At 52.3% G+C, this 12635-nt stretch overlaps 1 protein-coding gene across 3 annotated transcripts in view; it reads left to right on the top strand.

The window, feature by feature from the left end:
- The first annotated feature begins 568 nt into the window (after window positions 1–568).
- Window positions 569–12635, top strand: part of IQSEC3 (IQ motif and Sec7 domain ArfGEF 3) — a 105588-nt gene continuing 93521 nt past the window's right edge. For all 3 annotated transcript variants that reach the window (XM_032390784.1, XM_032390786.1, XM_032390787.1), the window contains exon 1: window positions 569–1243. In XM_032390784.1, the coding sequence (XP_032246675.1) occupies window positions 684–1243 (560 nt within the window). In that variant the 5' untranslated portion in view covers window positions 569–683. The remainder of the gene's footprint in view (window positions 1244–12635) is intronic.

The following is a 12635-nucleotide window of genomic DNA, read 5'->3' as shown; positions in this document are numbered from 1 at the left end:
AGGGAATTCCCTAGCAGAATAGATTGTTGAGTACAAAGGAGGCAAGTGTGCCTCTCCTCAGAAGGACTTTAAGATGACCCATAACCTCTGGGATGGCTGGACGTGGGAAAAAGAATTTGTGACCTTTCCGAGTCCCATGACTTCCTCCTTTTAAATACATTTCTCTCTCCTTTGCCACCTTCTCTCTCTCTCTCTCTGTCTCTTTCTCCTTCTCTCTCCTTCCCTCTCCTTCTCCCAGCCTCTTCCTTTTCTTTTCCTCTGTCCTTATCTGCTTCTTTTCTCCTACCTGTCTCACCGCACTCTCCCAGTACACCTAAGTCCACCTCACCCGCTTTCCTTTTCTCTCCAGATTTATCTATCTCTGGTCCCCTTCGTTTATCCTGCTCCCCTACCGGCTCCCTCGCTCCTCTCCCTTCTCTCCTGTCAGCCCTGCAGGAAGCGGAGACTCCTCACGAAGCCTGGAGGTGGGAGGGTGGGAGGGTGGGCCCTGGCGCCGCGGTCCCGCCCCTCGGTGCGTGTGTGAATGCCTGTGTGGCCGTGACGCGGCGCCGGCGGCGGGGAGGGAGGCTGGGCCCGCTGGAGAGGGAGGCGAGCGGATCGCTGGGGCTGCTCGGCTCCTGCGCGCCCTCGCGCTCCCCGCCGCCCGCCGAGGCGCAGGCAGGGCGCAGGCGGCGGCGGGCGGCATGGAGAGCCTGCTGGAGAACCCGGTGCGTGCCGTGCTCTACCTCAAGGAGCTCACGGCCATCGTGCAGAACCAGCAGAGCCTCATCCACACCCAGCGGCAGCGCATCGACGAGCTGGAGCGGCGGTTGGACGAGCTAAGCGCCGAGAACCGCAGCCTGTGGGAGCACCAGCAGCTGCTGCAAGCCCAGCCTCCGCCCGGGCTCGTCCCTCCGCCGCCAGCCCCGCTGCCTGCCACCCCGGCCACCGCTGCCGCGGCCGCCGCCGCCGCCGGGGCCCAGGAACCACTCCAGAACCACGGACAGAGCTCACCCGCCGCGCCACAGCCTGCGCCGGAGCAATCACCGCTTCAGCACCACGGACAGCTCCTGGTGCAACCCCAGCCGGGCCCCAGCAGCAGGGCTCACGCACCCCAGTCGCCCCACCAGCACCCTGTGGCGCCCGGGGCCGTCGCAGACAAGGAGAAGGAGCGTCCCTCGAGTTGTTGCACTGCCGCTGGAACCCTCCTTCAGCACAAATCCCCCGCCGCCCTGGGCAAGGGCGTCCTGAGCAGGAGACCCGAGTGAGTGGGGAAGAAAGGAGAGGGATTATAGTGACAGAAAGGGAAGCAAATGGGTGTAAGGAGGAGATAAGGCGGAAATCGGGTGCCCGTAAGAGTCTGAAGGACTAGGGTAACCTGAAGTGAAGAGATTAGAAGATGCTTGGAGGTAGAAGTGTGTCAAGGAGATTTGGGGGAAAAGAGGTATTAATATCAGTGTTTGAGAGGGTTTAGGGTATGTTGGAGCAAAAGAGAGAATCCAGACCCTTACGGGGGGCAAAGGAGGAAAGAAATGGGTTTTAAGTGATTGGGGATATCAGAAACTGGCAGATTTTAAAGGAGACAAAATTGGGAGGAAGTTGTGGTGAAGATTACACTGAAGAAAAAAAGAACAGTTGAATTTTTTTTAAGTTAGGAAAAATTTGGAAGGGAGTTTGGGTAGTAAAATTATTTGAATGGAGAGTGAGATATGAAAAAGACAGAGGCTTGGCAAAGACACATGTTAAGAGCTTTAAAAGGGCTAGGGTCCAGGAAGAATAGAACTGGGGTCTGAGAAAATTTAGGAGGCAGGGGATAAGGCTGAAAAGCAGGAATGATGTGAGAAGGCAGGGGTGCTGGGGATAGAGGAAGATAAAGGGTGGGAAAAGGATTTCCCAGAGGAATGAGTCTGGCTCTTTAACTGATGCAGTGGGATCAAAGCCAGGAGTGGCTCTTTGGGGAAGCTTACTCTGCTCTGACCTAAGTGGGCATCTTTTTTCTGAATCCCCACAGGACCAAAGGGGTGCAAAGGCACAACCCACCAAGCCAATGGAGGACTCAGTTATAGCGTGAGGACTCAATCTGGCTATAGCTCTTTTCCTCTGACTCAAGGAGGATTTTTGTGCAGGATGGTTGGCAATTGTGGGAAGGGAACAATGATAACAGAGATAGTTGGCAAATGGAGTTGTGGTATTTGGGCATTTAAATCTCTCTCTATTATGGCTGATGACTGCAAATTTTGTTTCCACTTGGTTATTTGGTGATATTAGGAATCTCATGTTGGGTCCTGAGAGAAATATACTCATTAGCTCCAGCGAGGGACTCTAGGACCTCAATCTCTTTCTTTACTTTCAATGTCTGTGAACTAGGGACATGGGAAGAAGAGATGAAAGAGGACTGGAATATTCTCTCCTCTGTATTAGGCAGGCTGTGACATATCAGCTTCCTTCCTCTGAGTATACAGGTGATGGGAGAACTGCATGGAAGAACAGCTCAGGGGAAATCAGTACCTCATCAGCACCTGACCCTGACAATGGTGATGCTAAAGGGGGAGCTGAGGGGGAGGGGGGAGGGAGGAGAGCCAAGAATCTCACCTCATCCAGTCTCAGCATGTTTCAGGTCTGCAGATACTTGTGAAGATTTGATGTATTCCTTAAAAACTCATTTTCTCCTCATATCTATGTAGTTAGAGAAGTCGGGTCAGGATATGTTAGCTCATAGAGCGTAGATTTGACAGGAATCATGGGCTCTTAGGGGTGAAGATCCAGGATGATCTGACTTGGCAGACCTATAGCAATTGATTCAAGCCCCAAGAAGATGCAGCTTTCTTCCCCAGCTCCCTCAATGGCCCATTTGCCCTTCCTTCCGTTTCACAGTTTCCCTCCTTATCTGGCATAAAAAGCAGAAAGTCAGTTTTCCTTCAGTGCCCATGATTCAACAAAAAGACAATGTTCTTACAAGGTATTATGTGGCTTTTTCCCTAAATAGGGGGGAAAGAACTATTTCATTTGTTTTTCAGGGGGCGGCCACAGCTTCCTGGTAATTATGGTTCTTCACCAGATTCCTCTCCTCATGCCCTTTGGTATCTCCCTTCTCTTCCCCACTTTCTTTGCATCTCTTCAGGGAACTGCGAGCAAAAGGGGTTGAGGAAAGATAATTTTTTCTTGGAAAAGGACTTTGTTGTGGCCCTCAAAGTAGCTTAAAGAGCCCAAACTCTCCTGCCCAAGTGCTCCTGCTGGAAAACCGGGGATTTAGGAATCACCTGGATTCCTATCCAGCCTCCTGAGTCAAAACCAGAAACAAACCATAGCGTCTTCATCTTTCCTTCTCCTTTGTCCTGCTTTTGCTTCCCATAGGAGCAGAACAAAAATAAGAAATAATTAGAATGGTGGAGGAGAGTAAAAGTTGTTAAAAATCTTTCACTTAGGAAGTTGTGCCAGGCACTAAAAGGTTAATGCCCCAAGTAGCTCCTTCCTTCCTCCAGATCCTCCAGCTTTTCCCCTTGCTACCCGAGCCTGGACACCAAGAGACAGAGAGAGCGCCTTACTTCCTCCCTGCAACTCTCTCTCCCCTTGGATGTGAAATCATGGACATCCTGGCTGGCTGAATGCCTTTTGTGCCTTTTGTACCACCCATTTCTCCCCACTGTTTTGCTGAACTTCAACCTAAGTTTCCCCCACAGAACCTCAGTAATGAATCACTGTTGCTGATTACATTTGGCCCCACCCTGCTCTCTACCCATGACCCCCATTTTGTATGGCTATCCTCCTCTGCCCATACCTCTCAGTGGTGCAGGGCTAGATGCAGCCAGCAGGCAGAGATCTTTATGGATAGGGTGAGGTGAGGAGAAGAAGAGCAGAGCCAGCAGCCCTCGCCCTGGTGTTTCTCCTGGGGAGCTCCCTGCTGAATCAGTTCTCTACTGGGCATGCTGAAGTAGGAAGAAGATATGGCAGATGAGGTCTTTGGATCATAATGTTACTGAAATCTTTTCTCATTTTTTACTTGCCCTTCTCTGGCCTCATTATAGTAAAATTGCGGCCCTGGTGAGGTTGCTGAGGGTTGGGTGAGGGTTACCTGGGGCCAGGCACTGTGTTAGATGCATTATCTTCCCACACAGTTTGTCTCTTATCCCCAGAACTCCTCTTCCTGCCCAAATCCAGGAGAGGCAAGAGCCCCAGGGAACCTGGGACCAGGAAATAATGGATCATTTAATTGTCATCAGATCTGCATTAATATGCAGCCTGGCCTCTCTCCCTTCTTCAGTTGAGGGAGATAGGAAGGTGGTGGCCTTGGAGGTCAGGCCAAGGAAGTGATGATGAAGGAGTGGGTGAGTGCAGAGGTATCATGGAAGAAAGACGCTGGAGGGGTTAACATTCTTTCTCTGCATGCTTCCTGGCTCTTGCTAAGCTCCAGCCCCCACTGCTTTTGCCTCTTAATGAAAGCAGCATCTAGCTTCCTCCTCTTTATTTTTTCAATCAAGGCTCACAGCATCTACAGAATTGATTATCCCTTTCCTGGCTGGAGTCAGAACCTCAGCCTGATCTGGTGAAATCTACTTCTTGCCATGGAAGCACACGACCCTACCGGAGGCTACTAGCTTCAGTGTGACCACAGCTTCTCTATGTGAACACGTTTGCCCACCCAGCCAGCCATGCATTCAAAGCCCAGGGCTTGTCCATGTTCTCCAGCCCCTAGGCAGAGGATTACTGGAGGCTGGACATGATTCTTGAATTATAATTCAAATTCAGCTTCTAGCCCATACCCCCCACCTCCAGTAGCCATGAAGTCTGAATGGCTCAGTAGCTCCTGTCCTGTCCTCTCTTCCTTCGTCCCTTGTCTTCCTCTTTTACTTTCTCTTTCTTGCTACCTTCCCCTTTCTCTTTGTCCTTCCTTCTCTTTCCCCCCTTCTTCCCTCTCCTCAAACTCTTTCTCTCTCCCATATTTTTTTCCCTCTATCTATCCTTTGGTTCCACTTAAGCTGCTCAGGGAAGTCTCCTCTTCTCTACTCCCATCCTTTAAGCATAAAATAAATTTTGGGTCATTTTTTGAGTTCCAGGGGGTCATACTGACTGGAGGCTCAAGGATAGTTAGACAATCATCAGATGTGCTTTTTAGCCTGTTGTCTAAAATGCTGATTGGAGCAGGTGTCTCTGTTCCTACTGAGTCAGGGTTGTCCGCCTGAAGATGGCAGCTCCTGTGTGGCCCATTCTGAGAGCTACTAAGAGAGCATGAAGGTCTGTCAGTCAGTGGAAAAACAGGAGAGAAGCAAACAGTCCTTGTTCAACATACCTGAGGCATATATCTAGAAACATCTAAACAAGTGTAAGCAGATCGCTGCTGCCTAGAGCTACCCTCTATCAGAAGAGAACAGGGTGAAAGGGGGAGCATATTGAGAGTCCAGAGAGAAGGTTTTCTTGGTTGGAGTCAAGGGTTTATGTCAGGAACAGTAAGAGCCAAGGATAGCTGGAAAGAGGATGGAGCCCCGAAGATTCAATTCATGGAGATAGCTGTATTGCATATGCATATCATCACATCTGACAGTACAGTACCCCCAACCCTAATCACTTCCCAGCAGGCCAAACTCTATCAACAGAGTAAGAAAAGTCTCGACACTCAGGGTCCTTGTCTGCCTGTGGCTGGAAGGCCTGCTTGCTGAGGATACAACATGAAGGCCAGTGCTCACCAAACTGCCTATCCTCCTTTTCTTCCTCTAGAGAGGACTTCTAGCTGGTAAGCTGGAAAATGGGGCCAGAATGAAGGCTCACTGAGAGGAGGGAGCATGCATCTTTTTGCTCACCTAGAAGCTGGCACAATGTGGGCACTTATAAAAATCTTCTGTTCCCTGCTTGTCCAAGAGCCCGGACCACTGTTCCTTCCTCCCTTTCCCCCAAAAAGAACACAGTTCAAGAGAAACAAGTCACTCCTGCCTCTGGGAAAACCCAATGGCCTCCATCCTCCTCACCAGCTCCCTGTGCCTTGCTTCATTCGCTCTCTCCTTCCTTACTCTCAAGCCCTTCCCAGGCCCATATAGTTAACGCCATAAGGGCCTCACGAGAGCATCCTGGAACATTTTCCTGTTGGCCTGAAACCAAGCAAGAGGAGCAGCAGTTGGTTCTGCTGATTCAGCAAATATCTGTGCAGCCTGAGTTTCAAAGGTCACTTATGAGAAAAGGCAGATGGGGTCAGGTCTGGGTGGACAGCCAATGAAAGTGAGGGTGATATGGAAAAAGAGGGGAGAGCTGGGACCAACAGCTGGACCTGTGGTCTGGAAAGAGACTTGGATCCTGAATTTAAATCCCACGTAAAGATTTTTAGACAGACTGACCTTGTTGGGGAACCTCAACATTTTTCACTGGGGCCCAAACATACTCTCAGTGGCCCTGGACACTAACTAAGCAGCAGCTTGGTGTGGGGTTTCTTAGTAAGAGGTCCCGGGGACACTCTCATTGCACCTGGCAGATCCCCAAATGCAAGGCCATCTGGCAGGATTTCCAAGGCTTGGGCCACTGCAGCACCTTCCTCCTCTGCTTCTGGAAAAGCACAAAGTACAGATTCTCACTGAGGCTGCAAAGAGTTTCTTGTTTCCAGGGAGGAAAGTGGTGGTCATCTCCATTTCAAGGAGTGAGGGCATTAATAAACAAACAAAAAGGATGAGGAGTAGAGTGAGGGAGAAATTAGATTTTTCAGGCTGAAGGGAACTTAGGAACGATAGAATCACAGAATTTTCAAGATCAAGGTGGTTAAGAACATGGGCTTTGAAGTCAGGCATCTCTGGGTATGAGTCCTGCTCTATCACCTACCAGCTGTGAAACCTTACATTCATTACTTACCTTCTTTAAGCCTCTGTTGTTTTTTGTTTTTTTTTTCATTTATAAAATGAAAAGTAATATATACTTTGAAGGGTTGTTGTAAAGTTTAAAAATCAAATGGTATCATTTTTTTAGTATACATTGGATACATTCAATACATTCAATACATTGTAGTATTTCTACAGATAAAGAACCCAGGGCCTAGGGTTCATCCCCAGTCAGACCACAATGAAAGACTAGAAGCCAAGTTCAGGATTCCTTCCCTGCTTCCAAGCCAGCTTTCTACATGTGCCCTTTTCTCATCTACCCCTCTACCTTTGGATAATGTGCACCCAAGCTCTTCCAGATACATGAATGTGGAGCTTACCTTGCAATGCAGCCAGGCAGGACAAATCCACCATCTCTTAGTGATCTGTGATGGGGTCTCACAACTTTAGAGTTGGGAAATGCTTCCTTAAGCTCAACTTAAATGTCTTCTGTTGCATTTTAAGATTCTTTGCACTTCTCCTAAGGACATCAAAGGGATCCGAGTTATCACCCGATGCCCCATGGTGATAAGAATGACCTTGCCCATTTTCCAAATGGGGAAACCACAGTCTCATCTAGTATATGAACTTGTCAAGGATAAAAGTAAAGGGTGAGGGGATTGGAGTCTGGGCCAGGAAAATGTTTCCCACTTCCCTGGAATGAAAGCTATATCCATTTGTCCAAATTCTTCCATCCTGGGAATTTTGAAAGGGTAGTCCTGCTCTTTGCAGCCCTTTCGGAGGTCAGAAAGTTGAAAAAAACAAAAAACAAAAACCCCAAAACCCAGCAGAGATTGCCTGAGAAAAGGAGAGCCTGTGTGTTATAGGATTTGGGGTGGTGGGTTGAGGGGAAAGGCGGGGAGGTTAGGGGAGGACTCTACTTTCTCTGGTCAAGCCTAGCGATACGAGTTTCTTCTCCTAAGACTTTCTTAGATGAAATACCGTCTGGGCGGGGGCGGGGGGGACCAGAAAAGAAAAGATAGTGGGCTTCTGACGTTCCCTCCCAGGGTGGTTGTTGCTGTGAGGCCACCACAGGCAAAAGCTGCCACCATGGGGGGCACCGGGCACACTGGAGACCTGGGCTGCCCTGCGGTTGCTCTTTGTTTGGAATATCCCATCTGGGAGGTTATGTAACTCTGCAGGACTGGCGTACGTGCCGAGTGGTACCTTTCGCCCCCAGCAGCCAGGCTACTGTGGACAGAGGCCACGCGGGCCCATCCAAGGGCCTGCCCACACTCTGCGCCGGCACCAGGCCATTCCCTCCAGGCCACAGCTGCAGGGGCTAGAGGGCTTTCGGAGCTGGGCCGGGGTCTTCCAGCACCACTGGGGAGTCAAGCAAATGTCAGAGCTGGAAAGGTACGAAAAGGTCTTTTGCTTCAAACTCCTCATTGTGGCAAATGAGGAAGCTATGGCTAGAGAGAGAAGTGACTGGTGCTTCCAGACAAGTTAGTGGCAGCACAAGACCTAGAACTCTTCATCTGGCGCTCTTGACATTATCCAGTGGAACTGGTCAGGACTGTTCCGTGGGTGTACGGGGCCAGACCTGCAGCTAGTTACGGGAATTCAGGGGACCCAGGGAGGTCTCTGCCTTCCAGAACAGCTTGCCTGTGCCAGCAATTCCACAATTAGAGATTCCTTTCAATACTTCAAGGTTATCCCCCTTGTTAAAATGCAAATTCTCCTAGGACAGGAGAAAAACAACACATTTAGCTCTAGCTGCATTTACACTTCAGCATGGAAGAGCTCTGATGTGAGCAGTGTCCGAGAAAGGATTTGATAAGGGAGGAGGGTGCCATGGTGGCACTGGTTGACTAAGGGACAGAGCAGGAGGCTCAGAAGGAGTTGAAGGGCTCGTGGGGGAGGCTGTTGAAAGCCTAAATGATTTTTATCTCTGCCGTATTTTGCAGGGAATTGGAATTGCCTTGCCTGGACCTGGCAAGCGGAGAGGTGGGGGGGACCCAGGGCACTCCCACATTGGCTTGCCTTGGAAAAGTGATTATCTTGGCTGTAGAAGGGATACTTGCCCAGTGAGCTTCATGGGTAAAAATCATTAGGCAGGAATTTAAGGAGCATCCTGACACTCAGTAATCTTTTTTGATCCTTTCTAGGATCTTAAAATAATTCTCTAGATGGCAAAATTTCACACCACTCTATTGGGGTTTGCTGTGAGGTGGGAAGATGTGGGCAAGAGGGTTAACAGGAGGTAGAGGTTGGTGTTACATGGGCCTGGAGAGAATGGGGGATGAGGGGCTAATTCAACATCTAGTAGGGGCTTGATAAATACTGCTTGAATAAACAAACTTCTAACATGTAGGTCCCAGGCAGGTTCAGCAGTCGTTGAGTAGAGGGAAGTAAGGGTATGGTGTCCAGGCTGAAGAAGATCTCAGCTGGAGGCAAGACCCACTAGGGAAATGGGTTGTGCTTAGTTAGGCCCAAAAGCCCGGGCTCTGCAGCTGAGCATGTGAGAGAAACTGGATCAGAGGCTCAGCTCTTAAGGCCAGCTGGGGAGTGAGGGGCACATGAATGCTCCTCCCAGCTAACAGATACCACCCCAATCCTCTCCATGAGCATGGAAAGGCCTCCCCCGCCTCCGCTGCCAGCCTCTGACCCCAGACCAGTCCAGTCCTCGGCGTGGGGTGCCGTGTTAAGAATTAAGCATGAGAAAGTCCTTTGAGTGTTTCACCTCAGTGTCCCCGCCCCAGGCCCATGGCCTTGCCAGAAGCTTGAACTAGGAATAGGCAAAAGGTCTATGATGATGGGAGGGAAAGGAAGCCCAAAATGTGGCCATGTCTCCAGGTGGAAAGAGAAAAGAGAGAGCTGGATTCTGGCCTGGGGGATGAAACAGGAACCAGTGCCAGCCCCCAGGCCTCTTTACTCCTATTTCTTGACCAGGCAGTGTCAGCTCTGTTCAGGGAAATGTCAGGACGCTGAAGGGAGGGGGAGCGGGCGTGTATAAGTTGCCGATGTGTTTGTGGGTACGGTTGTGTGGGGGTGAGTGTGTTACTAGGGCTGGGGGAGATGGATCCCAGCGCACACCATAAAAAGATGTGTGGACCTCACAGCAAAACTCAGCGGAGGCCTTCCCCCTGCTTCCTCATAACACCCTGGTCTGGTTACACGGGCAGGACTCTGGGTTCTATCTCCTTTATCTGCATGACTGGTTTCGTCTCTCTTGGCCAGCCAGTTCCTTCTGGGTCTTCCCCTCTGTAAAATGGGGCGAGTCTATAATGCCTCCACCCTCACTCTATTGCAGGCGTGAAGGGGACCAGGCCTCTGGAGGCTGCCAGCTCCTGGGAGGAAGGCTGCCTGGAGGGCGGGCAAGGGCAGGGGTCGGGGATCGCAGACGCACTCTTGAGGTATTGTGTTTGGAAGCTCAGGTACCCAGCAGCAGTGTGATGCATGGGAAGCTGCATTGTGGTTTTTCCCCGAACCCAACTTGGCCTAGCTTCGGCCAGGGCCTGGAACCACATGACCTCTCAGGGCTTTGGAGCTGTCAGGTCAAACCAGCTGCCTCCCTGCCTCCAATGAGGAAAGCACTCCCCATCCCAGGCAGAGAGGCAAGGGAATTCCACAATCTCTTCCTTGATAAATGGTTCCAATGCACCACAATTTTCATTCAACACATGAATTCAACACAATGATTATTTTAAAACAGCAACAGCAACAAAAACTCTACAAAGCAGTTGGGAATCTCTTGCTTGTGTCTAGTTTCAGTGTTTCCTGGCACAGTCTGGTCTTTACAGAGATGTCCTGGATGCTTCCAAATTGGCTCATTTGGCATCTTTGACATTCTTGGGGCTACTTAACTCCTAAGAGCCAGTCATGGAAGGTCGAAGGGAATTCCAGACGTAGGCAGAGACTCTGACCCAGAAGCCAGGCCCCTCAGTCCTGATGGCTGTGCCATCCTCACAGACCCCAAGTGTAAGCTTGGTGCAATCCCCTCCCCTTCTCTGGGCCTTGACTTCCCCTCTGGTCAATGGGGACAATCACTCTTTGCCCTGCTCTTTGACTCTGTCTCCCCTAGACTCACCAAGTCCACGAAAAGCAGAGCTGTTGAGAGGTTGCTGCAGCAGGAAGGACCTAGCTTAGACGTGAAAAGTGACTTCCAAATGGTAAGAGCCTTAGGAAGGGAGGTCAGAATGGGGGACAAAGAGAGACTGAATTCACGGTCCCTTTCCAAAAAAAAAAGAAAGAGACCCTTGCAGGTCGGGGAGGGACGAGGTGAATTCTGCAGGGGCTTCCAGCTCTAAGTACCCCAGGAATTTCCACCAGGTTCCCTCCGGACTTTGCGTGAAAACCGGGAGCAAGCTGGAAGGGAGAGCAGGAACCCGTGGCCCCGAACTCGCTCGGAAAGCCTGGGGAAAGCCCTTCCTCCCCTGGCCGCTTCCCCGGGGGCTTCTCCGTGGGGAGGGCTCGCGCAGCCGGGCTTTCGGCTGCGTGGGCGGCTGGCGGGCTGCTGACAGCACTATGGAACCTCCGGCCCCCGCGCCGCGCCCGCCCCGCGCCAAGCTCCACGCTCCCCCGCGGGGGCGGGCACCCCGACCGGGGGAAGCCGCGCCCCCCCAACCCCGCCTCCCGCGCGCACGCGCCCCGCGCCCCCGGCCCGCCCCCGCCCCCGCCCGGCGCGGCGCTGCTGAGTCACCGGCTCCGGAGGCGCAGCCTTGGCACCTGTGCGCTCAGGCTCGGCCGCGCCCGCCGGCCCCCACCCCCTCCGCCCGCCTTCCGGGGCCCTCGCCGCGCTCGCGCTGCCGGCCTCCGCTGGGCCGCCCAGCCCCTCTCCCTTCTCGCGTCGCCCCGCGCCCCGGCCCGGCTCTCGAGTGTGGCCGTTCCCCACGGTCCGGCCCCGCAGCCCCCTCCGACTCAGTCCGGCGTGCGCACCGCCATCGCCCACGGCGTCTGGGAGCGCCCCCCCACCTCCCCCGGCGCCGAGGCGGGAGGTCGGGGGGGCCTCCGTGCTGCGTCACCACCCGGCCGCTGCTGCTCCTGCGGCCGCCGCCGCCCGCGGCCCTCCTGGCTTCCCCCGCCCCGGACCACGACCGCTGCCCCCGAGGGTGCGGATCCTTTCCCAGGCCTCCGTGGGCCCCAGCCCAGCCTGGTGGGCGTGCATCCACCGGGGAGAAGAAGCGGAGGAGGCGGCACGGGTGACCTCAGGGATGGGGCTGGTGTCCCCTAGGTCCAACTTCTACACAGCATCCACCTCCCGTAGCCTCCCTTGTACCCAGACACGTGGGCAGGAGAATCCCCGCTGTAGCTCAGCCTTCCCATGGTTTATATTGTATTTTATAGAATCACATAGTCTCAGAATTCTGGCCCAACCTATGATGAAGCGTAATAGTTCAGAAAGTGGCACTAGGTTTGAATCTTGACTCGGTCATGTGCTCACCGCGATACTCAGCAGTGACAGTGTTGGTCTTCTTACCTGTAAAATGGGGATAGGCATAGTCCTAACCTCATAGGATTGCTGCGAAATTAAGAGGTCATGCCAATAAAGCGCCAGGCAAGGCGAGTGTCTGCGCACATTGAGGACTCAAAAAAGTATAGTAGTTGCTGTTCTTTTGGGACCTTTGGGGCCAGAGAGTGCTTTTCGAAGGTGGAGGGCTCTCTTTCTTGTTCCCCTGTGTTTTCCAGAGGACTCAGAACAGAACGACTTCTCGTTGACGACCCCTCAAATATTTGAAGGCCTTCATCTCTCCCTTCCCTGGCCTTCCTGTCCACGATCCACACCCCCCCACCCCTTTTTTTTCTTTCGGAAGAACACACCTAAGCTTACCTCTTCCTGCTCCTCGTGGCTTTGTGGGTTGCTCTGCGTGGCCACCTCCTCAA

This window comes from Phoca vitulina, unplaced genomic scaffold (genome assembly GCF_004348235.1).
Source record: "Phoca vitulina isolate PV1807 unplaced genomic scaffold, GSC_HSeal_1.0 scaffold59, whole genome shotgun sequence".
Taxonomy (NCBI): Eukaryota; Metazoa; Chordata; class Mammalia; order Carnivora; family Phocidae; genus Phoca; species Phoca vitulina.
Note: the sequence above shows the minus strand (reverse complement) of the source record. Positions and strands in the feature narration are given on the sequence as shown.